This window comes from Ranitomeya imitator, chromosome 1, assembly GCF_032444005.1.
Source record: "Ranitomeya imitator isolate aRanImi1 chromosome 1, aRanImi1.pri, whole genome shotgun sequence".
Taxonomy (NCBI): Eukaryota; Metazoa; Chordata; class Amphibia; order Anura; family Dendrobatidae; genus Ranitomeya; species Ranitomeya imitator.
In genome coordinates this window covers 704,882,178-704,909,668 of record NC_091282.1, presented here as the reverse complement: position 1 = coordinate 704,909,668, position 27,491 = coordinate 704,882,178, and the positions used below count along the sequence as shown (strand labels likewise).

The 27,491-nt window shown below is 41.9% G+C and overlaps 1 protein-coding gene across 3 annotated transcripts in view; it reads left to right on the top strand.

The window, feature by feature from the left end:
- The window catches only part of CAPN3 (calpain 3), a 237,959-nt gene that overhangs the window by 41,827 nt on the left and 168,641 nt on the right, over positions 1 to 27,491 (top strand). For all 3 annotated transcript variants that reach the window (XM_069731848.1, XM_069731840.1, XM_069731831.1), the window contains exons 2-5: positions 3,023 to 3,092; positions 18,562 to 18,680; positions 21,743 to 21,876; positions 24,365 to 24,533. In XM_069731848.1, coding sequence (XP_069587949.1) covers positions 3,023 to 3,092; positions 18,562 to 18,680; positions 21,743 to 21,876; positions 24,365 to 24,533 — 492 coding nt within the window. The remainder of the gene's footprint in view (positions 1 to 3,022; positions 3,093 to 18,561; positions 18,681 to 21,742; positions 21,877 to 24,364; positions 24,534 to 27,491) is intronic.

Sequence of the window (27,491 nt, the reverse complement as noted above, 5' to 3'; positions counted from 1 at the left end):
ATTGTCCTTAGAGGGTGACTGACTGCACAGTTTCAAAGGGCCCAAGCTTACTAGGCGGGTCCCCAAAAACAGGAACAACATGGAGAAAATAAAAACCATCCACTTTTTTTTTTATTGTGATTTGGACATCTGATCATCACATAACTGTCCACTGAATTTTTCACTAATAGATTTTAAACCTTTATATTGAGTTGGTCCATATCATCCTTCTTGCTTAAAAGAAGACTAAATTACATTACTGAGGATGAGAAATCTTTCTGCGGGATGAAGCCCCACTCACAATTTATCTTCCAGTTTACACTAAAGGTTTTTGAAGTGGGGGCCACAAATGGTGTCTTTACACTGAAAGATTGTCATGAATCAGCGCTCCTTTCACGATAATCTTGCAGACTAAACAGGCTGCCAATGACCCAACGTATAGGCAAAATTCTCATTCCTAGGTGAAACAATATTTTGTGCCGCACCATCATTCTCGGAAGTGCTTCATCCCATTTGAACATTTCTCATTGTGCCGAGAACAATTGCAGCATAAGTGTCTGTTACAGTTTGTTCAGTGGACATTGGCACATCGTTGTTTGTGCTTTTGCTGCAGTGGTGACGTTATGTCAACAGTTCACATTACCACTGCAGACAATCACTGGGCAAAGCATGTCTACCCATGTAGCCAACATGAGCCATTAAGCTCTGACTGACTGCAGCAATGATGTGAGCTGATCACATGACATCACCATTGCAACCAAAACACAAAGCACCGGAGATGACAGTTGTTATTAGATATCTAAGCTACTGCAATGCCCTGCACATGGGGTAAACAACATAGTGAATCAGAAGAACTACACTTCATTTCTAATTGGACTTATTTGCTAATATTATTATTATTACTCCTACCCCTTTAAGGTTTCATAAGAAATGTAATTCTGCATCTGTTCTTCACCATTTTTAGTATCTCTGCCTCTAGTCTTTCAATAGAATCTATTACTGTTTATTTCCAGGACATGAATGTCTGTTTCTCCTGGTCATGTACGTGATAATCACATCGGTGCACAGCTCATTAAAATACGGCTACCAGAGCTGTTTAGTCAAAGGGGTTAGCCACCATCTAAAATTTCTAAAAACTGCTTACAATTATTGAAGATAGAACGTGCTGGGATAATGCGTTCCCCGAGCATGCTCAAGTGATATTCGATTGTCTGCAGTGTGCTCGAATATTATGTTCGAGTCCCCGTGGCTGCATGTCTCGCTGCTGTTTGATAGCCTCCTCACATGCAGGGATTACCTGTTTGTGTTGCAGCTGTCAAACAGCCAAGAGACATGCAGCCACAGGGATTTGAATATTGCCTTCGGCATTCACAAAAAATATCGATTAGCACTCGAGCATGCTTAGATAACACCTTATCCGAGCACGTTCGCTCATCACTACTTACAATGCTTTGAAATATAAGAAGTGATCCTCATTTACCCCAACTGCTCTATCGCTTCCAGGTGTCTCTGGTCTCTGTTCTTGCAGCACAAGACATGGCATGCCGTAATGGACATGTGATCTCAGTATAACCTAGTGATTGGCTGTATGGGGTGTCACATGTCATGAAGAACAGAGACTAATGAGAGAATTGGAAGCAGCAGGGGATCAGTGTGGTGAGGATTACTACATTTATAATATTGGAGCAAGTTAAGAGATTTTTTAGTCTGTGGAAACCCCTTTTAGTAATAAGCATGCATTCTACGGTGAACTATTCAGCCTTTTTACTGTTATTGAAGTTCTATATAAAATCACATGCTAGAACTGTGTGGGAAAGTGACTGAGTGACCTTTGTTTTACTTGATTTTCATAAATCGATAGTAAATCTGAAAATATGAAAATGTGTTATATATCTTAGAGGCTTCTTTCTTTTCCTGTACTGATTTTTCATTCTCAATATTCTCAATTGATGGGTAAAATCGGTCTTCCATGAATACAGACTTTCCCATTACTAAGATAGAAGACAGCTGGTGCTCATGAAGTTCTATGGAGAAATGTAACTATTGTGTCAGGAGAACTTGCAGCGAAATGTATGTGTCTGAATCTAGCTCTTCCCGCCTCCATAGAACTTTATGAGCACAAACTGTCATATCCTATCTCTGTACTGGGAAAGTCTATATTCACTGAAAACAGATTTTATGTCACACTGTGGCGGTCGTTTCAATGGAAAGGAGGCCTTAAAGTGTCCCTGGAAGTGGGACCCTAACTATCCCTCTCCCACGGGTACTCTTAAAGGTAGAGAGACTTGACCTTATATGCTCCTGTTAATGTCCTAATCTGTCCCCTCCCCCAGGAGGCCTGGGACAGATATGTTAGTCTATAAACTTGTAAGACAAACAGGAATAACAAAAAGCAACTTACATACAAAAACACTCACCATGGGTAGAGAGGAATAAAGGGAAGGATAGGAATGTACAAACCAACTGGGAATTGGATAAAGGAGAAAGCATACACCCAAAAACAGCAAACAACAATCTCCAGCAGCAACTACGAACTCCAACTTCAGCACACCAACTCCAGCAAGCCAACTTTCACAGGCAGGTATGATAATGTCTGGCCTGATTTTATAGAGAGAGAAAATGAGCAGGTCAGGAGCATCTGTGAGAGGGAGGTGCATGTCTCCAAACAGCATGCAAAGACTTGGTAACCTCTTCAGCGCCAATGGAAACGAAGTCCATTTAATATGAGGAACAAAACACACAGGCTAAATGGAAGACCTGCGATTCACAATAGGTAGTGATCGTCTACTCCCAGATCTCCCAGGAGGATGTGACACACTTGTGACATTTTACCTGTGAATCGAGAGAGAAAATCAGTTCAGGAGGAGAAAGAAGCTGATTTCTCTAATAAGGTGTCTTACAATGTTGCTTATTTTCACTATTGATTTTTGAAATAAAAATGAAAAGAACGGTCAATCTTTAAAGCATCTTTCACCTTTGCTTTGTGATTTTCTGTAGAAACCCTAAATATACTGAATTGATTGTTGTTTCTTCTTTCTTTTAGGAAATCTGTGAAAATCCCCAGTTTATAATAGGAGGGGCTAACAGAACGGATATCTGTCAAGGAGATTTGGGTAAGATAATCACACAATACATGTAAAGGAGAAATGTATAATATAAGCATAGTGTAGTCTGTATTCAATGCTACACACAGGGGAGAGGAGTAAATCACCGATTCTTAGCTGTACAGAGTTGTACCTTGTGCATGCAGAAAAATTAGTAAAACAAAATCAAACACCATGATAAGCAAATCATCAATATTATCTATCATGACTCAACAAATTACAAAACCAGACAACTATTGTATTTCTTGTACCATTTATAGCAATGATTATGCCCAGGGTGTGACTGGCCCACAGCAGAACCGCAGAGTCCTCCGGTGGGCCCCTGTGCAAGAGTTGGCATCCACCCTCTTATATGAGCAGCACTTGGCACAATTGACTTGAATAACTGAGACAGAGGCAACATCTTATATATTTAACAATCTAACCAGTTCATTGTTATATACATTTGAAATTGAGGATAATCATGTAGCTGAAAAGTAGGGCCCTGGAATTAGTTACTGGTGGGCTCTTGGCACCCCAGTCCGACATATTATGCTGTATGTTTGGAGGGCTGTGTGGTTGGCTATTATACTGTTTGGAGAGTTGTGCAGGGGCCAATATACTTTGAGGAGGGATGCGTACGGGCCATTATGTTGTTTGGAGGGCTATGTGGTGTCAATAATACTGTTTGTATGGCTAGTTGGGGCCATTATAATGTGTGGGGGCCATTATACAGTATAAATGATGGTTGGAGCCATTATACTGTATGGAGGGCCATCATACTTTATGAAGGGCTGTGTAGGGACCATCATATTGCATGGAGGGCTGTGTCAATGTCATCATCCTGTGTTGGGTTACTCTATGGGCATCATACTTTGTGGTGGGTGTACTGTAGATTCATTATACTGTGCATCTGGAGGAATTTACTGTGGGGGTATATTCCTGTGTTTAGGGGGTACATTTGTTGGCATCCTACTTTATGAGGGCTTTACAGTATTATGAGTGGGAACAGTGTTGGGCTGGGTTGTCAAAGGTTGATTCTTAGGACCCACTGTTCAGACACATTCAAAAGTTACCTGATGCTAGTACATGAATTTAATTTTGCTTCTATGTAATATGAATTTGACTAGCTTTTTTTATGAATGATTACTTTTTCTGCAAATTGTGAAGTGAGTGTAATAGTATTACTCATTAGCACGCCCTCACAGGGGCCTATCGGAGGAATCTCCTGTTCTCCTATGGGTCAGTCCAAGCATGTGTGGGAACACGAAGGGGCTACAATAAGGGCACAATTACTTTGTAAGGACTGCACAACTGTAAGATATGGTCTTCTGTGACCATAAACATATTTTTTTGTGTGGTGGAGCCCAATAAGGACATCTGCTATAGAGTCCCATCATTTCTATGTACTCCCATGATGCCATCCATGACCACTGCTTGGTGATGCTTTTTCTCTTTAGGCCGAGTGGTGTGCGCTGTCTCACTCGCACCCATAGGCTTATATGGGTACGAGTGAGCCGAGAGTTTTCCTTGGTCCGAGACAATCGCAGCATGCTGCGATTGTCTCGGACCGAGGAAAACGGACGACAAAATGTCGGCTGCTGGGAGCTGCCCCATAGCTTAACATTGGTCCGAGTGTAATGGGATTTTTTTATCGCATTGCACTCGGCCGTTTAAAACGCCAGTGTGACGCCGGCCTTACTGGTACCTCCTCCATCTGATTTCCCTTGCACACAGTAAAACTTTGCTTCTAGCAATTGGCATCTTTGAGATTAAGTTGTAGAAAACTCAAAAAGGTAATTTAGCCACTGCTGGTGTAACACAGTTTTCCCCCCTGAGTGCACCTGACTAAAGTATGTTATATTCCAGGGTAAAAATATACCGGATTACTCACCGGTAATGCTCTTTTATAGAGCCCACGACAGCACCCACGAGAGAGGAGATCCGCCCCTAGGAACAGGAAATCTACAGAGAGATAAAAGGGGCGGCCCCCCCTCGCTCCTCAGTTGTTTTACAGAGAATAGGAGGAACCGCCGCCAGGTTTTAGTTAATAGGCTTAGGCATATATACATATTTACAACCTTATACTACATCTTTCTAATATTTACACCTCACCAAAAAAGCACCACGTGCAACTATATAAAGAAAAGGGAGGGATGTGAATGGGTGCTGTCGTGGGCTCTATAAAAGAGCATTACCAGTGAGTAATCCGGTATTTTCCATTCGCCACGACAGCACCCACGAGAGATTTTCAGAGACTATAGATTGGGTGGGTTAACTGCGTCAAGAACCGAAACCCCAAAGGTTAGATCAGAAGCAGCAGATAGGTCTAATCTATAGTGCCTATAAAAGGTGCCTGGCAAAGCCCAAGTTGCAGCCTTACATATAAGCTCTATTGGCATGTTCGCCCTTTCTGCCCAGGAAGTCGACAAGGCCCTTGTAGAATGCGCCCCCACATGCCTTGGAGGATCTTTTCCTTTGGCCCTATAAGCCAAGATTATGGCTTCTCTGATCCAACGAGATAACATCCCCTTCGTGACTCTGGATCCTTTGGTTTTACCCTGAAAAGACACAAACAGGGCCCTACTCTTCCTACAGTCCCTAGTTCTCTCTAAATAGGCCAGAATAGTCCTTTTTACATCTAGGGTATGAAGTCTTACTTCCTCTGGAGTTGAGTGGTCTTTACAAAAGGTAGGTAATAAGATCTCCTGGGATCTATAAAAATTAGTGGCCACCTTAGGTAGGTAACATGGGTCTGTTTCCAAAACTATTCTATCAGGTGTTATAGATAAGTATGGAGGATCGATTGACAACGCCTGCAGATCACTCATTCTTCTAGCTGATACCAATGCTACTAATAATATCGCTTTCAACGAGATGTTCTTTAATGAGGCTGCATGAATAGGCTCAAACGGGCTTTGTGTCAATGCATCCAGGACCAAAGATAGATCCCACTGGGGCACCTGTGGTATATTTATTGGTTTCGACCGTTGACATGCCGATATAAAACGGGATATCCATCTATCACCTGCAACATCATAACTGAAGAGGGCCCCTAATGCTGAAACCTGAACTTTCAAAGTATTAACCGAAAGTCCCAATTCTAGACCTTTTTGCAAAAACTCTAGTATTGAAAATATAGGTACCTTTGAAGAAATTTTTTGTAGTGTGAAACTGAAGAAATTTTTTCCAGACCTTAACATAAATTTTGGTGGTAGAAGGCTTTCTACTCTTCATAAGGGTATCTATCAACCCACTAGAAAACCCTCTCCTACTTAGTAATTGCCTCTCAAATTCCAGGCAGTTAAGTTCATGCCCTTCACCTGAGGATGGAAAAACGGACCTTGAGACAGCATGTTGTCGGTCAGAGGCAGAATCCACGGGTCTGTAATTGACATGGCTTTGAGCCATGAAAACCATGGCCTCTTGGGCCAAAAAGGGGCTATTAACAGAACTCTTGCCCCTTCCTCTCTTATCTTTCTTATCACCATGGGCAATAGATTCCATGGGGGAAATGTGTATGCCAGGTCGAATGTCCATGGTACCTGAAGGGCACCTAATATGTCTGGATTGTCTAGCCTGCATAGGGAGGCAAACATTCTGACCTGATGATTGGATCTTGTTGAGAACAAGTCTATTTGAGGCATGTCCCATCGAGTTGTTATCATTTTGAAAATCTTCCTGTTGAGCATCCATTCTCCTTGATGAAGAGTATGACGACTGAGGAAATCGGCCTGAAAGTTGTCTATTCCTCTTATGTGTACCGCTGACAAGGACAACAGATGACCTTCGGCTAACATTATGATGTCTGATGCCACCTTCATAAGAGTGTCTGACCATGTACCTCCTTGACGGTTTAGATAGGCCACCGCAGAGGTGTTGTCGGAGAGGACCCTTGTGTGAGAGCCTCGCAGCTGAGGAAGAAAGTGGAGCAGGGAATAATATATAGCTCTTAACTCTTTAACATTAGAAGAATCACTATATTCTGATCTGGACTAGAGACCCTGAACCATCAGATCTCGAAAATGAGCTCCCCAACCTTCAGGACTAGCATCCGTGGTGATTATATTTGAAGGAGAGATTACCCATAGAACTCCTTTTGACAGATTTCCCCAATCCAACCACCATGTAAGGGAGTGTACCACTTCTGACGGTGGAAAAACTATCTGATCTAAACGTCCCTGATTTTTAATACTCTCTTGTAATACAAATTTTTGCAGCTGCCTGGAATGAAATTGTGCCCACTCAACTGCAGGAATACAAGAAGTTAAAGATCCCAGCAATGACATGGCGCTTCTCAAAGTCATACTACGCCTATTTATTGCTAAGTTTACTTTATCAATTATGGAGGTTTTTTTACTATCTGGCAACCAACATACTTGATCAACCGAATCCAAAAGGAGACCAAGGAACTTCTGACATGTAACAGGCTGGAGTCTGGATTTCTCCCAATTAATAATCCAGCCAAGTGATTGTAAGTAAAAAACTACCTCCTCTAATCTCTGTTCACACTGTAAGGAGTCTTTTCCCACTATTAGTAGATCATCTAGATACGGGATGTCTTTTAACCGCAAAAATGACATTACTTCCAACAACCCTTGGAGCCAATGATAGGCCAAAGGGCATTGCCCTGTATTGCAGATGACAAACCTGACCATCTATTACAACTGCTACCCTAAGAAACTGCTGGTGTAACCGGTGTATAGGCAGATGGTAGTAAGCATCTTTAAGATCCAGTACCACCATGTAACAATTGGGAAATAAATTTTTAATGGCTGACCGAATGGACTCCATTTTAAAGGCTTTAGGTCTTATGAAGGTGTTCAACTTTCTCAAATTAAATATAGTCCTGAAGGACCCATCAGGCTTAGTTATTAGAAATAAGGGAGAATAAAAGCCCTTTCCTATTTCAGATGGTGGAACTTTTGTTAATACTTGTTTGGACAAAAGAGACTTGATTTCAGTTTCCAGTGCCTCTTGCTGTAGCCTGGATTTTAGGGATGTAAGAAGAAAAGAATCCGGAGGCGTCTGGATAAGGTCTAAGGTGAGACCCGACGAAATTAAATCTAAGGCCCATGTATTGGCTGTTATCTTTTTCCACTGTTCAACAAATTGTAGTAGTCTACCGCCCACCGGTGGAATAGGGTTCACGGAACTTATCCGCTGGTCTGAAGGGGCGCTTATTGAACAAATTGCCCTTCTGCCTGAATTCCCAGTTACTCCAGCGGTCTTTAAAGCCTCCTTTCTTTCCAAATGGTGGCTTCCTGAACGCCCTTCTGTAGGAAGGAATAAAGGGATTAGGAAACCCCTTTTTCCTTTCGCCCGCCTTAGTGAGTATGTCATCCAGGACAGCTCCAAAGAGGTACTCACCCTGGCAGGGTATGGCACACAACTTAGCCCTGGACTGGGCGTCTCCCTTCCAGTTCTTTAGCCATAATGCTCGACGAGCCGTATTCGAGAGGTTAGCTGATCTAGCCGCCAGGCGGAGAGAGTCTATTGAGGCATCAGATATAAATGATGAAGCCCCCTTAATCAATGGAATAGAGGCTCGCAACTTCTCTCTGGAAACACCACTCCTGATATCTTGATCTAATTGTTCCAGCCAGACCAACATGGATCTACTAGTACATGTAGCTGAAGTTGCTGGTTTAAATGCTATAACACAAGTTTCCCATGATTTTTTGAGAAGCGCATCAGACTTTCTGTCCATTGGGTCAGACAAGGAACCCGCATCCTCTACCGGCAAAGAGGAGCGGCGAGCGGTAGATGCTACAGCTGCATCAACTTTCGGTACTTTAGCCCAGGAGGCCAAGTCCTCGTCATCAAAGGGGTAGCATCTTTTACAGGACACTGGCACAAACCCCTTCTGACCTTTACTCCATTCTTTCTTGACAAGGTCCTTTATAGCCTGGTTTACTGGAAACACATGGCCCTTCCGTTGAGAAAGACCCGCGAACATCACCTCCTGCTGGGTCTGGGGTTTTTTTGATTCTAAAACCCCCATAGTACTTCTTACCGACTTAACCAAGTTATTTATGCCATCCGTAGGAAAGCAGACATAGTCCTCCTCATCTGATGACCCCGATAATTGAGATGCATCTGACTCGACCTCCCTGCTTTCTGTCAACGTGTCAGCTTTTGGCGAGGATGCTCTGCTAACTCTCCTTTCAATATTTATGGATGGACTACTTCCTTTAAAACTCTGAAGCTCCTCCCGAATCATAAGGCGTATTTCATTCATTTTAACGGACTCTTCCTGCCGCAGGGTGTTCTCTATACAAGCCTGACATAGTTTTTTACTATACGAGTCAGGTAAGGGCTCAGTACATATTGCACATTGTTTGTGCTTAGTCTTCCCAGTCCTCTTCGCCTATTAAGACATAAGGAGGGGAAACCACATAAGCTTCCATGAAGCTAAATAAAACTCTCACCCTGAAGTATACTTGTATACCGGGTCTCGGCTCCTTTGCTCGGCCTGGGGTGTGCTATGGGACGACCTCCTCCCTGATTTGTCAGTGGAGTCGCTCACTTTGGATAATCCACTGCCTCTCTTTCTGACGTTGCCACTTGGTGCAACCACCTCCTCCACAGGGCGCTCACAGACCTCCTCATGGGATGACATGGTGACGCACCCTCTACACAGCAGAGCTGTGATTTATAACGCTGGAGGACACACACACCCCTTCCTGCGTTTTTTTGTTTTTTTTTTACCTGCACAGCCTTAGCGTCAGGAAAAACCCAGAACCGCCTGTACCAATATGGCGGTCCCCCGGAAATGGAACGCCGACCTTAGAGGTTCAGGAAACTACATCCGGGAACCCCCTGGACGAAGCTAACGTGAAACGCGCGTTGGGGATCTTCACAGCTCATACAGGTCATGTATCACCTCTATTTACTTACCTCTATATATATTACGGAGTCGGGCTTAGCTGGTTACTGCATATGCGGTAGTACTGTTTGACTCTTTATGAGTGGCTATCTATATACTTATTGACAGGACACTGTGAGAAGCTTACTAATGTGCATTGGCACTTATTACTGGAATATGCAGCACTGTCATGACTTCACTGGTAGCCGCTAATGTGGTATGTTATTTAGGTCAGCTGGCCACAACTGATATATGGAATAGCCTTATATATACTCCCTATAAAGTTTGAGATTTTCTTAGAGAGGTGAGGCTGTACCTGCATTTTGCTGTGATCTTGCATGTGCATCTCCATTTTTTATATCTCGTTTTCTATATATTGATTTTTATTATGTGTGGATAAAATGTGTTATCCTTTAATAAAGTATTTTTGCATTATATTTGTGACGTGTGCTTCCGCATTTTCATATTTTGGATTTCTGTGGCTTGTTTTGGAAGCGTCACACAGTTTAATTTTTTTATAATTTTTTTGGAAGTTGTGGGTTCCCATCTAGGAACAGGAAACCAACTGAGGAGCGAGGGGGGGCCGCCCCTTTTATCTCTCTGTAGGTTTCCTGTTCCTAGGGGCGGATCCCCTCTCTCGTGGGTGCTGTCGTGGCGAATGGAAAAAAAAACAGTATTTCTTTACAACAAAAGGATTGGTCCCACAGTGTCTACTCAGTAGCTTACTGATCCCCAGCCAGTCTGGCGAACATTCTTGCTTGATTGACAGTTCAGACCAGCGGTATGGAGTATGTAACAGCTTTGCCTCTGCAGCATAGTGGCACTGCATCTGGGTGAGTTCTGAGCTAACTGCGCACTTTGATGATCCCGACCAGCTTCATAGCAGTGCTTACAAGCTCAATAGAAAAGAGCCTGTAAGCGCCGCATATGTTTGGCCACCACTAACAAGCAGCAGAGGTGACTGGTTTGCCTAAGCAACAAACTGTAAATTAAAAATGAAGTTGTAATTATTAGGGTAATGAAGGAGAAAAAATTACAAAAGTGCTTTTTTTTTACAAGCGGTTTCCAACAATACTCAATAGAGATGGGAGAAACGCTTTAAATTTATTAACAGTATTGCATCTCTGCACCCTTCAGCAAGATTCGACTTACTGCACAGATTGGACTCATAAAGCTTAAATTTATTTATTTTTAGAAATGTAAGAAAATATATTGCCGTGTTTGTTACATTATCTTTTTTTTTTAAAAAAAGGAACCTGTGCACCAATTTGTTTGTGGTATTGTAGCTCAGCGCCATTACTGCAATGAGCTGCAATGTCAGGAACAACTCAAGGGCAGTGTGAGGGGTTGTCACGCTTAGCTGCTTCCTCAGGTAGACAAAGGAACACTTTGGTGGTGAAACACCTGCTGGTTTATTGAAGTCCGCAAACAAGGCAGGGCTAAGAAAACAAAAACGGAGCCTTTCTGGCTTAACAGAAAAAAAACAAATAAAGAATAACTGAGTCCTTTTCTCTGCAGTCTTCAATCTGCAGACACCTGGCAATGTCTTCCACTCCTCCTTGGAGCTCTGTGGGAGTACCTCCTCTCCCAAGACACCACACAGACTGTCTCACATGTCCAGGTATTTAACCAAGACCATGTGATGATCACATGATTGTGACATCACCACAGGTCCTGCTAGTACACATGCCGGTGTCAGCTAAAGGAAGAGATATGGTGAGCACTCTCCCTCCCACTCTATGAATGCTCACATAAAACCAGCCCATGAATGCAGCCTACTTTAACCCTCCCAACACTTAGTGTGCTGGAGGAAAAAAATCCTGGTTTCATACCACTGATGCCAACATGCGCAGTGACACATTTCTCCTCTCGTACACCGTGCCAGTGACCCTGTCACAGGCAGGTATTGTGGTTTTTCTGAAAAAAGTATTGTTTTTTATCTTATCTTTTGTAGCGGGTACCGTCACACAGTGCAATTTTGATCGCTACGACGGCACGATTCGTGACGTTCGAGCGATATAGTTACGATATCGCAGTGTCTGACACGCTCCTGCGATCAGGGACCCCGCTGAGAATCGTACGTCGTAGCAGATCGTTTGAAACTTTCTTTCGTCGTCTAGTGTCCCGCTGTGGCGGCATGATTGCATGGTGTAACATATATCATATACGATGTGCGCATAGTAACCAACGGCTTCTACATCGCACATACGTCATGAAATTATCGCTCCAGCGTCGTAGATTACAAAGTGTGACAGCAGTCTACGACGCTGGAGCGATATTGTTACGACGCTGGAGCGTCACGGATCGTACCGTCGTAGCGATGAAAATTGCACTGTGTGACGGTACCCTAAGATCAAGTTTAGTATCTGCTCTTATCAATGTTTATGGCTTGGCTTTTGAAATGGAACAGAAACACTATTACATAGTGAAAGGAAGCTTCGTGTGCACCATTTTGGCATATACAGCTCTGGCAAAAATTAAGAGACAACTGCAAAATGTTCCGTTTGTCTGATTTTTCTCTTTATAGGTATATTTTTGAGTAAAATGTAAATTGTTCTTTTATTCTATAAACTTCTGACAACATGTCTCTGTATTTCCAAGCAGTAAATTTTGTTTTTTGTTTTCTGAAAAGGAGAAGTGGTCAAAATAATAAAAAAAAACAGTGCTTTCAGACCTCAAATAATGCTAAGAAAACAAGTTAATAATCATTTAGAAACAACAATACTAATGTTTTAACTCAGGAAGAGTTCAGAAATCAATATTTTGTGGAATAACCATGATTTTTAATCACAGCTTTCATGCGTCTTGGCATGCTTTCCATCAGTCTTTCACACTGCTGCTGGTACAAATATTTAAGCAGTTCTTCATTGTTTGATGGCTTGTGACTATCCATCATCCTCTTGATTACATTCCAGACGTTTTCAATGGGGTTCAGGTCTGGAGATTGGGCTGCCCATGACAGGGTTTTGATGTGGTGGTCTCCTAATTTTTGCCAGAGCTGTTTATGGCAATAGGCTAACCAAGACCCTCTGCATTAACACCATGAATTTGGTTGGTTGAGGGTATGTGCACACGTAGGTTGGATCTCTGCGGATTTTTCTGCACCTGTTTTTGAAAATCTGCAGGTAAACCACACTGCAGATTACCTGCGGATTCACTGCGTAATTACCGCGGATTTACCGCAGTTTTTGCGCGGATTCCACCTGCGCTTTTACACCTACGGATTCCTATTATGGAGCAGGTGTAAACCGCAGCGGAATCCGCACAAAGAATTGACATGCTGCGGAATGTGGCCTTCCTGTTTGAAGCATTGAAGAAGGATTAATGGGAGACGTTCTTTTGGAGCAGGCTTGCATCAAACTTTATCCTTGTACATTTTTTGTGTAGTGCAGTATACTTCTTTCATACTTAAAGAGTACAGGTCACTTACACAAAAAAATTAAGTTAAATATCTTGTAAAAATCCCTGAGCTCACCTGATTCTGCTATTTTTTTTCCATTTGGCGCTATGTCCACTCATTACAGAGCTATGCACATTTGTACCTTATGGAGCTCCGTGTCTGTGAAAAAGCACATCCTAAAAAAAAAAGACTCTGAAGAAACGCCCAGTTGCATTACAGGCAGAGATTTCACATACTGTGCTTTGAAAGCGACAAATGTGAATAATTCTGCAATGGGATAACACAGTGCAAAATAGAAAAAAGTGGTAGAATAAGGGGAGCTCATGGATTTTAAAAAGATGCTTTTACTAATTTTTTTTGAGCAAGTGACAGGTCCTTTTTAAGTAATGAAAGTCACATTCTCTGGCTTTCAGTAAAAAGAAGACAAATATAACATGGTTTTTATTATATATTGAACTGCCTATATATTACTGTCCTTCTTATACTGACTGTGATCACTTTTATCACAACCACAAACGCATGGGTATCATCATGTGCTTTATGAGCCCACATTCAGTAGCTACAGCCTTTGCTCTCCTTTCTGAATTTTACACAGTTAAAGGGATTGTCCAGTATAAAATGATCAGTCTGCAGTCACTCTATATGACTGTAGACTTATGAATCCAGCCAACGCACCACTGTGTGCTGCAAGAATTTGCCAATTTCTGAGCTGGGACCAGAGGGTATGCATGAGTTATACATACTCCTGGCCAGACCCCATCCAGTGATTGTGACCCCACTCCATACACTTGTAAAGAGAGAGCCTCGACCACTAGCCTGGAGTATGTATAACGCATACGTACCCGCCAATCCCAGCTCAGAAACTGGCGAATCCTTGCAGCGCACAGTGCATGCGCTGAAGCATTCCTAAGTCGGCAGTCACACACAGGCCCGGATTTAGGGGTGGGCCCAAGGGGCCCGGACCCTGGGCCACCCACCAAGAAGGGGCCTCCCACCAATATAGGGATAAATATTTCAAAACATGTAAAATACACGTCTCTTTGCTGTGAACCGTTTCTAATGATAAGGAACATTTAACAAAAGAGAAACTATTGAAAATGTAGAGACCTGGCTACGGTCCTACATCTCAGTGGCTGGCACAGAGCGGCAGAGTCATGGCACCTGACCTGCGTCAACATCCACTGACCTGGCTATCCTAGCCAGACTTTCTTAGTACCCTCCCTGTACCTAATGCTTAGCTTATGGCATGAGGCAGCCTTCTACGATCCCAACAGAAGCTTCTAGGCGCTACCTATTCAGCTATATGATCGCACCCTCGGATTATATCAGATGAGAGTTTGTTCAGCTACCTTCGAGGAAGGAGGTGGAGCCACGATGTCGGCGCAAGAAGAGGCTTCTTCACCGCGGAGCGCGGCAGGACTTCTATCTGGATATTCAGTCACTGAAGATCCAGAGGTGAAGTGGTTCAGTCTTCACAGTGTCGCGGTGGGTGAGTATGATCTCTGTCTGTGTGTGTCTGTCTGTCTGTGTATCTTTCTATCAGCTCCTGTCCTACATAGTACCATACTGTATATACAGGTCCACACTATATCCTGCAGTACAGTGTGTCTGTGTATACTGTAACTATATACTGTGGACCTGTTTACAGTATAGTGCTGTGTATACGCTTTATACAGCTCCTCAGCCCCTATTCTATATACAGCCAGCACAGCAACAGCCTCTGATATATACAGGTAAACAGCCTCTGATATATACAGCCCTCCTGAAAAATACAGAACAGAAACTTTCTTGCCTATCATTGATCAGTTTATCGCTTCTCTTGACCAACGTCTTCAAGCATATAAAGATATATCAAGCAAATGTAGCTTTTTTAGCCATCTGAAAGAACTGTCTTCAGATGAGCTTAAGGCCACAGCAGAGCAACTCGTCAGGTCTTATTCAGATGACTTGGACATTACATTTATCGATGAACTGTGTCAGTTTGTAACATTTGCCAATTTATTCACAGACGAGGAGCCAAAAGATATCAGCACTGAACTTTTCATGTACAAGCTTATCATGGAAAAGGGTGTGCACTTTCCCAAATATTGAGATAGCTCTAAGGATATATCTAATTTTGATGGTAACAAACTGCAGTGGTGACTGTGAGCGTTCATTCTCAAAACTCAAATTAGTTGAAAACCGATTAAGGACATCCATGAAGCAGGAACAACTTGTAACTTTGGCGATCATGAGCATCGAGTCAGATATACTGCATGAATTGGCCTTTAGTGACATCATTAGTGATTTTGCAGCACGAAAATCAAGGATAGTGCCTGGATTGTAAAAAATGAATGATTTTACCTGAATTACTCTGCGTAAATGATTTTTGTAAATAAACTTGCGTTCGTTTCATTTTGTGTTTTTGCATTACATATTGCAACACCTTGAAAAATGGGATAGAACACATGACTTGAAGCATAAAAATCACAAAAAGGTACTAAACAAAAATTTATATTTTATTTACCATAGAAAATTACCATAAAATACAATTAAATGACAATCAAAATCCAAGTATCATGAATAGAGCTATTTGAATACACGGTACTGGTGCACCCATGAAAAAATGTGTTGCACCACAGAAACAGGGTATGAGCACAGAGGTAATAAAGCAGAGGAAGATTTTTTCAATATTACCAGAAATATTAGGATAATAAAGTGCCAGTGCATAATATCCAGAGTGGCTACAGTCCCCTACTAACACATGGGTATGGGGAAATACATATCCCTCAATTCAAAATCAGTCTCGGCCCGCAGAGAAAGAAACCCATCATGTAAAAGAACAAGTGTTCCAATTATATATTCTTACCCATATCCTTTTCCATAGGTGCACACACGTGCCCTGACACGCGTTTTGTTTTCGGCTTCCTCGGGGGGCCAGTTAATTCTTGTTCTTTTACATGATGGGTTTCTTACTATGCGGTCCGAGACCGATTTTGAATTGAGGGATATGTGTTTCCCCATACCCATGTGTTACTAGGGGACTGTAGCCACTCTGGATATTATGCACTGGCACTTTATTATTCTAATATTGCTGGTTATATTGAAAAAAATCTTGCTCTGCTTTATTACCTCTGTGCCCATACCCTGTTTCTGTGGTGCAACACATTTTTTCATGGGTGCACCTGTACCGTATATTCAAATAGCTCTGTTCCTGATACTTGGATTTTGATTGTCATTTAATTGTATTTTATGGTAATTTTCTATGGTAAATAAAATATACCTTTTTGCTTAGTACCTTTTTTGTGATTTTTATGCTTCAAGTCATGTGTAGTTTATGGATGGTTTCTGAGGACTATTATTATGGTATCTGTATCTGAGATTTTGTATTTAATTACCTTGAAAAATGGGCCTCCCTCCAAAATGGGCCCGGGCCACCCACCTCTTAAATCCGGCCCTGGTCACACACAGTGACTGTATGACTGTATACTTACCATTTTAGACCACACAACCCCTTTGATGCAAAGTTGCCAGAGTAGGGCAGACCTAAAGATTGACAGTTCAGAGTAGTGCCTTTTGCACCCCGATTTGGACCCCTGCAGAGGCAGCTTTACTGCATGAAAAAACACAGGGGGACTGAGGTAAGTCAGATCCTGTAATTAAAGTGATTCAAGCAGGCTGTAAAACATAGGGCTTGAAAATGTAGTTTGCTCTATGCCTAGGTAGGCTGAGGCTGCAGGCAGGCAAGTAACATGGGCAATGAGCTGTACACTGTAAAATTAGGTATCCCTATTTTGCAGACTGGAAAAAAATTTTAATAAGAGGTAAATTGCAAAATTGTTTGCTATTGCATGCACTTTGTAATTTTGACACTTTAAAGGGGTTGTCCACTACTCGGACAACACCTTCTCAATCAATATGTTTTCCCCTTGGAAAACTATAACATATTCGACTCTGATGTCAGTGCCGTTACTGCAGTTTCGGCACTGGCTCTCCTGGGAATCGTGACATTATGTCATGCAATCTCTGCAGCCAATAAGTGCTGGCGTCACTCTCCCCTCCATTGGACAAATAACACCTCTAGAGGAAGGGAGAACTGCTAATCTTTCACTTCCTCTGAATGCATGTGATTCATCCGAAGGTGGGGAGAAAGAAGCCACCACCGATTAGTCTCAGGGATTACACTGCTGTAACAGCTCCGGCACTGGACTTGAGTATAAGTATTGTCATTTTACCAGGGATTGAAAAATGGTTATTTAAAAAGTGGACAACCTCTTTCAGAACTTGAGAAAACAACCATTTGTTTCATTAGTGGCATTCCCCTACTGCGACATAAATTATCCTAGGAGTTGTATATGGGACCCACAAACAGTTCTTACTGTCAGGATCATATGCCTGGTTGGTGGTACAGGCTAAAATGTAACCTAAGTTTCTGTGCTGCCACATGGCCGAGCAAGTCATCCTGTAACTTAAGCCATTTTGCGAGGCAGGAGGTTGGCAGGCTGCTACTCAGATCCTCTGGATGAACTTGGATATTTTCTGGTCATGTTGTGGAGAATGCAAATGACGTAAAGTATCATAGCTAAAGTTCCCTGTAACTTTATCTATGTAGTGACAGGCCACCTGCAGCACTGAAAGCCTCATACTATGCTTTTGGCTCTTAACGTTATGCCATTTTTAGGATGTAAATTCTGTGCGGATTTAATTTTTTAATGATTAAAGCGCTTCAAATACCCTGCATATACACTCCTCAACAATGAAATTGTAACACTAAGAAGGTAAAGTCGTGGAATCCTGGAAATAACAGGATGGATAGACATGTTACTGATATGAAAATCATGAAAAAAATGGAAACAACATTTTCAAAACATCTCAGCTAATTCAATTTCGAGTATGAATGCGCAGAATTCCTGACACTTACTGTCTCATCTGGTTCCAATAAGGTTTTTAATGGGCGACTGAGGAATGTATCTTATGCTGAATGCAAATCATCAAGATCCGCTGCTGGCAGCTCCTTTTGCAATTGGCGACCAATGGCGCTCATCATTTTTCACTACCTCTAATACTCTATTCGTACATACCCTTAGAATGAAGGCGTTTGGAGGAGGCAAGATCTGCCCCGATTTTCACTGTGTACACATCTGCTGTCAGTGCTCAAATTATTACAAAAACGAAAAAATTCTGGTGAACTTGATTTATAATTATTTTAGAGTTGCATTATATTCTAACTATCAAACTTTATTGTTAAATAGGTGACTGCTGGTTTCTGGCTGCTATTGCTTGTTTAACCCTCAATGAAAAATTACTTTTTCGAGTGATACCTCCGGAACAGAATTTTACAGAAAATTATGCTGGGATTTTCCATTTTCAGGTGAAAAGAAAATAATTTTGTGTATGTTTAAATAACAATGTTATTATACCTTATATCATAGGAAAGCTACTTTTTAGTACATGCGCTAGGTAAAGATTTTTGTATCTAACATAATGTGTTATTAGAAATCTTTCACATGTCAGTGGTTTTTATCCGCATCATCAGTTTGGTCAGTGTGTTCGTTTTTACCATCAGATTTTAGCCAAAGATTCAATATATTTTCTCTTATGAAAAAAATGTTGGTTTCTTAGGCTTCAGACCATGAAAAATGGACAGCACATGGATGGCATGTTGTCTGATTTTTTTCACTGACCCATAGATTCACATTGGCCGGTTTCATCTGACACTCAAATCAATATCGGACGAGTTTCTGTAATTTTGTGTACATCCATTCGGTTCAAGGAAAAAAAATCGAACATGTCACCTATGCCATAGACTTTCATAGATATAAATGCGATCTGTGGAAAACACAAATAGCACTTTAAATTTACTTAATGGATATTCTTGATTAATGTCTTATGGCTTAGTGTATACAGCTCCTAAAGTAGACATATTCTTATATCCCTTCTATATTCGTGTAAAGTGCGAGAAAGCGGTAGTCATGAGCAAGCTGCTGTCCGGTTACGCCCTGGCACTTTACACATGGTGTCCCAAGATGCTGAAGGGTGTGGGATGCATCACACTCAATTGTAAGCCGCAGGTCTCTGCTACCTCCAGGCCTTCATCCTCAGGAGTCTCACCACAAAATTCAGGAGCCACCAAGTTCATTACACCAGGCAAACATTTACTGATCAGTTCAAGTTTATCAAGTGGTAACAGGTGGGATAGGGCACAGCACTTCGTATGTCTTACTTTCTTAACACAACACAACACATATTCAGCCCTACCACTCGTTCTTCCTTGGGCATCGCTTCGCCCACTGGCTTGGTTAGCCCCAGGGATCTCACTTGCAGTTCGGAAGTGTGGGATCCATTACCTTCCATTTTGGTTGGGTCCCTGTCCACCTTCCCTTGTATGTCAAAAGGACACGATGTGCCCGGCAGCCACTATGTCGGACCTTGGGCTCCGGGCTCGACAAGAGAGTACTCTCGGATTCAAGTATGGTATCCCACTGCTTCGAATGGTAGATACATGCTGACCCTAGCAGCCCACTGGACTTGAAATTGGACATGTCACTGCACATCTCTAACTCCTTTACTATCAAGATGAGCCAACTTTTTATTAACACTAGTCGCTACCCACTGGGCTAGTTCTATCTATAATCAACTATGCTCTATCCTATAGACTAAACCTATTGTTCTTATCCTATGGCCTGTACCTCTGTTAAACCACTTAGGCCCCTTTAACACATCAGTTTTTTGCTATCAGTCACAATACGTCGAATTTTGTATAAAACGAATCCGGCGACTGATGCCGCCGGATCCGTTTTTTCTCATAGACTTGTATTAGAGACGGATGGCCTCATGTTTCATCCATTGTTCGCCGGATCCGTCAATAATTGTTTATCCTGCGGCCGGAGACTACGAACAAAATAATGTTTTTTGTGTACGTCGAAAAATCGGTCCATCGCTGTCCATTGCTGTCCGATTTTTCAACGTACACAAAAAAACATTACTTTGTCCGTCGTCTCCGGCCGCCAGATGGAAGGCTATGGGCGCTGGATCCGTCAAATGAAGGAATCCGGCGACTGATTACGTGTTTTTTAACTGAGCATGCTCCGATTTATTTAGGATCCAATTAGCCAACCCCCAAAGTTTTCCGCTTTCATCCGAACATAGTTAAAACAACTTCTCGGGGTTTCCTCTCAACTTCATATATAACGTAGCATACACCTCACATCTCATTCTCAGTGCAGTGATTGGGTGGATCCAAAAGCGTCGTCGGCCCAGACGCATGATGCGCTGTCTTTCTCGCTCCTTTTCAAGAATGATCGCTTCCAAAACGATTCGCCTCAAAAGTAAAATCCACATAGATCTTCACAATGTTCGCAATCACACCTTCCATTTTTGCCACTTGCTCTACAACCTGTCAAAGATGTGCTGTAGAAACACTGTATATATAGGTTTTCAGTAGCCAATAACGTTTTGGAGTTTCCCATTGGGTATTTTTTAAAACGGATCCATCGTAAAATGGATGAAAAAACGGAAGAAACGGATGAAAAAACTGATGCGACGGATCCATTTTTTCGCCGGATCCGCTAGTCGGATCTGTAGAAAAAAATGATCCATCGCATCAGCTTTTCATAATCTGCGACGGATCCATCGAGCCAACGGATTGTGACTGATGGCAAAAAACTCATGTATGAAAGGGGCCTTACTATATAAACAGTACTTATCTTATCCATCATCTAACACTGTTTTTACCCTGTTCTATGCACTACTCACATTATACAGTAGCAGTTTACATTACTTACATGCTGTATATTACCATAACACATTATGTAAGACGCATATTATCATTCGCATTACATGTAAAACCGTATGACACTATATACACATAGGATGTAAGAACGCAGCATTAGGCTGCCGTCACACTAGCAGTATTTGGTCAGTATTTTCCATCAGTATTTGTAAGCCAAAACCAGGAGTGGAACAAATAGAGGAAAAGTATAATAGAAACATATGCACCACTTCTGTATTTATCACCCACTCCTGGTTTTGGCTTACACATACTGATGTAAAATACTGACCAAATAATGATAGTGTGACGGCAGCCTAATAGTCAATCATTATTACATTCACACAACAGAATTTTCCGTAAGTCCATATTAATTAATTGAACTATTCTCATTCCTGTTTTTATTTTTTTGGAGGGGAGTGTTGGATTTTTACAGATCTGTGTGTAAAAACCTGAGTTTTGGTTAAAAATTGATGGCACACAAAAGCCATCTTTTTTTTTGCAGATGCAAAAATGGACTTGGTTGTGTGAATGTGCCCTATTACATTTATTGGCTGGTGATTAAGAGTGTGGTGCTATGTGCTAGAAGGGGATCCAATTTTAAGGAAGGTTAGAGTACTATTTTGTACTGTATATTACACACTTCTTGATGTTTTGTTTTCCAGTTCTGGCGTTATGGAGATTGGATTGACGTTGTAATCGATGACTGCTTGCCGACATTTAACAATCAGTTAGTCTTCACCAAATCTTCTCAGCGCAATGAATTCTGGAGTGCACTCCTGGAAAAAGCTTATGCAAAGTAATCACCTGTCCATTCTAACTGCTTTCCAACATCCGTTCTTTTATATAAGCAGCTAAATATAAAAACACACAAGTGGTGTCCATAAAAATGAATGTCCGGCAGAATGTCATGCTTGAGGTTGACTACTAGTGTTACTCATTACTGCAGCCTCATTCATGCCTCCGTGTATATTAGATTTCATATCACGTGAAACTTTCATAATTGAATAGTTACATTGATTCTTTGTTTGTTTCCAAAAACAATTTAGTTATTATGCTTTGCTGATATAGCCCTATCATAATCCACAGCGCTTTACATACATTGTCATTGCTGTCCCCGATGGGGCTCACAATCTAAATTCCCTTTCTGTATCCAAAGTAGCATATTTTGGAATCTGTTTTTCTTGAGGTTAATGACTCGATCTGGTAAATGACTGAATTCAGTTTTGGGGGATTCAGTTAAAAGCACCCAGTATTAACACATACATGGTCTGAGCCCTGCCTAAAGCAGCTATCTTTATTTTTATTGCAGATAAGATTACAAAGATTGATAACACCTCTATATACGGTAGATAACATAGGATCTACCATTCACAATAGGTGATGTCACAGCTCACCTCCTCCTCCTGTGCAATGTTTGATAACATCTCTATATACAGTAGATAATGCAGGATCCACCTGTCATAAGAGATGATGTCACAGCTCACCTCCTCCTCCTGTACAATGACTGATAACACCTCTATATACAGTAGATAACACAGGATCCACCTGTCATAAGAGATGATGTCACAGCTCACCTCCTCCTCCTGTACAATGACTGATAACACCTCTATATACAGTAGATAACATAGGATCTACCATTCACAATAGGTGATGTCACAGCTCACCTCCTCCTACTGTACAATGTTTGATAACACCTCTATATACAGTAGATAATGCAGGATCCACCTGTCATAAGAGATGATGTCACAGCTCACCTCCTCCTCCTGTACAATGACTGATAACACCTCTATATACAGTAGATAACACAGGATCCACCATTCACAATAGGTGATGTCACTGCTCACCTCCTCCTCCTGTACAATGACTGATAACACCTCTATATACAGTAGATAACATAGGATCTACCATTCACAATAGGTGATGTCACAGCTCACCTCCTCCTCATGTACAATGTTTGATAACACCTCTATATACAGTAGATAATGCAGGATCCATCAGTCATAAGCGATGATGTTATAACTCACCTCCCCCTCCTGTACAATGACTGATAACACCTCTGTATACAGTAGATTACACATGATCCACCATTCACAATAGGTGATGTCACTGCTCACCTCCTCCTCCTGTACAATGACTGATAACACCTCTATATACAGTAGATAACACAGGATCCACCATTCACAATAGGTGATGTCACTGCTCAACTCCTCCTCATGTACAATGTTTGATAACACCTCTATATACAGTAGATAATGCAGGATCCATCAGTCATAAGTGATGATGTTATAGCTCACCACCTCCTCCTGTGCAATGACTGGCAACACCTGTATGTGCAGTAGATAAAGCAGACTCTACCAATCATAAGAGGCCATAACGCAGCTCCACACCTCCCTGTCCTGAACCAATCATAAGAGATGATGATAAAGCTCACCTCCTCCTCCTGATAACACCTCTGTATACAGTAGATTACACATGATCCACCAATAAGAGGTGATGTCACAGCTCACCTCCTCCTGTACAATGACTGATAACATCTCTATATACAGTACATAACACAAGATCCACCATTCACAATAGGTGATGTCACAGCTCACCTCCTCCTGTACAATGTTTGATAACACCTCTACATACAGTAGATAATGCAGGATCCAACAGTCATGAGCAATGATGTTATAGCTCACCTCCTCCTCCTGTGCAATGACTGACAACACCTGTATGTGCAGTTGATAAAGTAGAATCTACCAATCATAAGAGGCCATAACGCAGCTCCACACCTCCCCGTCCTGAACCAATCATAAGAGATGATGATAAAGCTCACCTCCTCCTCCTGATAACACCTCTATATACAGTAGATAACACACGATCCACCAATAAGAGGCGATGTCACAGCTCACCTCCTCCTCCTGTACAATGACTGATAACCCCTCCATATACAGTAGATTATGCAGTATCCACCAAGAGGAGCTCATCTCCTCCCTGTACTGTAAAAAAACTGCAAAACCTCTATGTACAGGATCCACCAACAATAAGAGGTGATGGAGCAGTATACCTCTTCCTCCTGTACAGAGACTGGTAATACCACTATGTACAGTAGATAACACAGAATCCACCAATAATAGGAGGTGATGGTACAGCTCACCTCCTCCCCCACCTATACAATGACTGATTACACTTCTTTGTACAGTAGATAATGATAATTACAATAAGTTGCAATGATTAGAAATACTATAGGGGATACTTTCCCTTTAAGATTCCTTCACCTCTCCATGTTTTGTTTATTTGAGGCTACATGGATCCTATGAAGCTCTCAAGGGTGGAAATACTACAGAGGCTATGGAAGACTTCACCGGGGGAGTGACTGAATTTTATGAGATAAGAGATGCTCCAAAAGACTTGTACAAGATTATGAAAAAAGCCTTTGAGAGGGGCTCACTCATCGGATGCTCTATTGACGTAAGTGAATGGAGTCACATGAAGGTATAAGAATCCGTTATTGTCTCTATGGCAGAAGTAAAAAAAAATGATGACTGCTAATATGACTATAAAGGTGAAAGGATCATTGGGTCAGCTACATTATGTGACCGGCAAATGAGAAAACCAACTATATTCAACCAATCTCACAATGACCGTGCCAAATTAGCTTACCCACCACAAACTGATAGGCACACTATATGGGTTACTAATGGCCGCCATGATGATGATTCATGTTTGCTAACGCCTAATGTTATGGCCACCATATAAATTAGATTAAGGATGTCCAGACCTTACGATATTGGAAGGAGTCGCCAGCCATCTTATGTATATGGAAGATGATTAAGCGGAGACTGATGGGGTATGTTGGATTACAATGCCCGATCTTTTTGTTTTCCTGGGAGTTACGCTGCCGCCAGAGATGTGGCAGAGGCTTACTCTACTCACCCTATTAATACAAAACTTGCAGGACCAACTATTTCAACCATTCATGGTTATGGGGAGTCAGAAGAAATGTCTGGCATGCAAAGGAGCATTTGGTCAACTGTTATCTAAGGTGTATAGACTTCTTTGTAGGGTTAGGGTTTCACCATCCTTTATAGGCCTGTTTGATGAGGTGCTTTATAAGGCCCCATCTCTTCACGTAGTTGCATTCCCCACATACACACTGTGATCCCTACTTATCTGGCCTATAGCCTTTCATCCTGATGATTCTTCTTACGTGAAGAATAAGCTAGAAACCGAAAAAAGGGGAAAACATAGCATAAGGTAAATCAAAGTTTAGCAGAAAGGCAAGAGATTGCAGCCCCAACCCCTGAAGGCAGTTGGCTCACATTCTAGTTTTGTGTTAAAAAAAAAACGCAACATCTATGAGAACATGTGGAGTCCAGATGTTTCTGCCGGTGCTGCTGGCAGGCCTGGTCAGGTCCTGTCGGCCTCCGAGGAATCCTAAATGGACAGAAGCTGTGAAGGTAAAAAAGGGACCAATACGTCAGCTGAGCTGCGACTCACAAGATCACTGATACAGAAAATGTATCAATGGCCCATTATTAAGAGGAATTAATTAATGAGCAGCAGCTGCTCATTAATTAATGAAACCATTTTGCACCCTGGTTTTTCTTCAAGTCTTCTATCCTTTTAGGATTCTTCTTATGTGGCATCTCTATGGATTGTTGTTTTGTGCCAATACACATTAAAATCAAAATTGTCTAAGTCTGCCTACTTTAGCATGACCTGCCAACTATCAAATGTGTGTACTGTATGTTGATGTCAAGGTAAAGCATTGGGCTTGCTGAATCTCAACATGCCCAATCCCTTGTACGCGTATGCTGCCGGTGGTTTCTTTCTCTTTCCCTATCAAAGGCACTTGTATGCAGGGGCACACGTATAGGGGAAGGTGGAGCAATACGTTGCAAAACATTTGTTTTTCCGACTGTTTATAAAATATATGGGTACAATTAGTCTGGCCAAATATGGCTGGTGTTAGAAAGTTGCTTTGAATAACGATATCATTAAGTAAAACATCAACCATAGCGGCTGAAAATGACCAAAACAATCCAGCGCTGTAAAACAATTTTCCAACAGTATCTACCATCAGCTTGCATCTGTTACGCTGTTCATATCATGAAATTGTGCTGATGGTAGACAGAAAATGGGCAAAAATAGCCATTTAAAATCTCTAGTGCATGACCAGCTACTTCTATAATTTCTCTTGTGTTATTGACCAATTACCTCATTTGTATCCCTGACATGTTCTCATCTTGCCATCCATTGCTTGCTTCATCATTTCAACATCTATGACATGCATCATAACAATAATCACTCAATGAGAAATAGAAAATACACAGGGCTCTACACAGTGCAGAACTGTGACCACATAAGGGTGATGAAGACAAAGAGGATGGTAGGGGTAGGATGCTCACCTACATGAGATGTATTACTAACAGTCAGAGTGCTAGGGATAGGATGCTCACCTACATGAGATGTATTACTACCAGGCAGGGTGCTAGGGATAGGATGCTCACCTACATGAGATGTATTACTACCAGGCAGGGTGATAGGGATAGGATGCTCGCCTATATGAGATGTATTACTACCAGGCAGGGTGCTAGGGATAGGATGCTCGCCGATATGAGATGTATAACTACCAGGCAGGGTGCTAGGGATAGTATGCTCGCCTATATGAGATCTATTACTACCAGGCAGGGTGCTAGGGATAGGATGCTCGCCTATATGAGATGTATTACTACCAGGCAGGGTGCTAGGGATAGGATGCTCGCCTATATGAGATGTATTACTACCAGGCAGGGTGCTAGGGATAGGATGCTCACCTACATGAGATGTATTACTACCAGGCATAGTGCTAGGGATAGTATGCTCACCTATATGAGATGTATTATTACCAGGCAGAATGCTAGCGATAGTATGCTCACCTATATGAGATGTATTACTACCAGGCAGAGTGCTAGGGGTAGGATGTTCACCTATATGAGATGTATTACTACCAGGCAGAGTGCTAGCGATAGTATGCTCGCCTACATGAGATGTGTTACTACCAGGCAGGGTGGTAGGGATAGGATGCTCGCCTATATGAGATGTATTACTACCAGGTAGAGTGCTAGGGGTAGGATGCTCGTCTACATGAGATGTATTACTACCAGGCAGAGTGCTAGGGATAGTATGCTCACCTATATGAGATGTATTACTACCAGGCAGAGTGCTAGGGGTAGGATGTTCACCTATATGAGGTGTATTACTACCAGGCAGGGTGCTAGGGGTAGGATGCTCACCTATATGAGATGTATTACTACCAGGCAGAGTGCTAGGGGTAGGATGCTCACCTATATGAGGTGTATTACTACCAGGCAGAGTGCTAGGGATAGTATGCTCACCTATATGAGATGTATTACTACCAGGCAGAGTGCTAGGGGTAGGATGTTC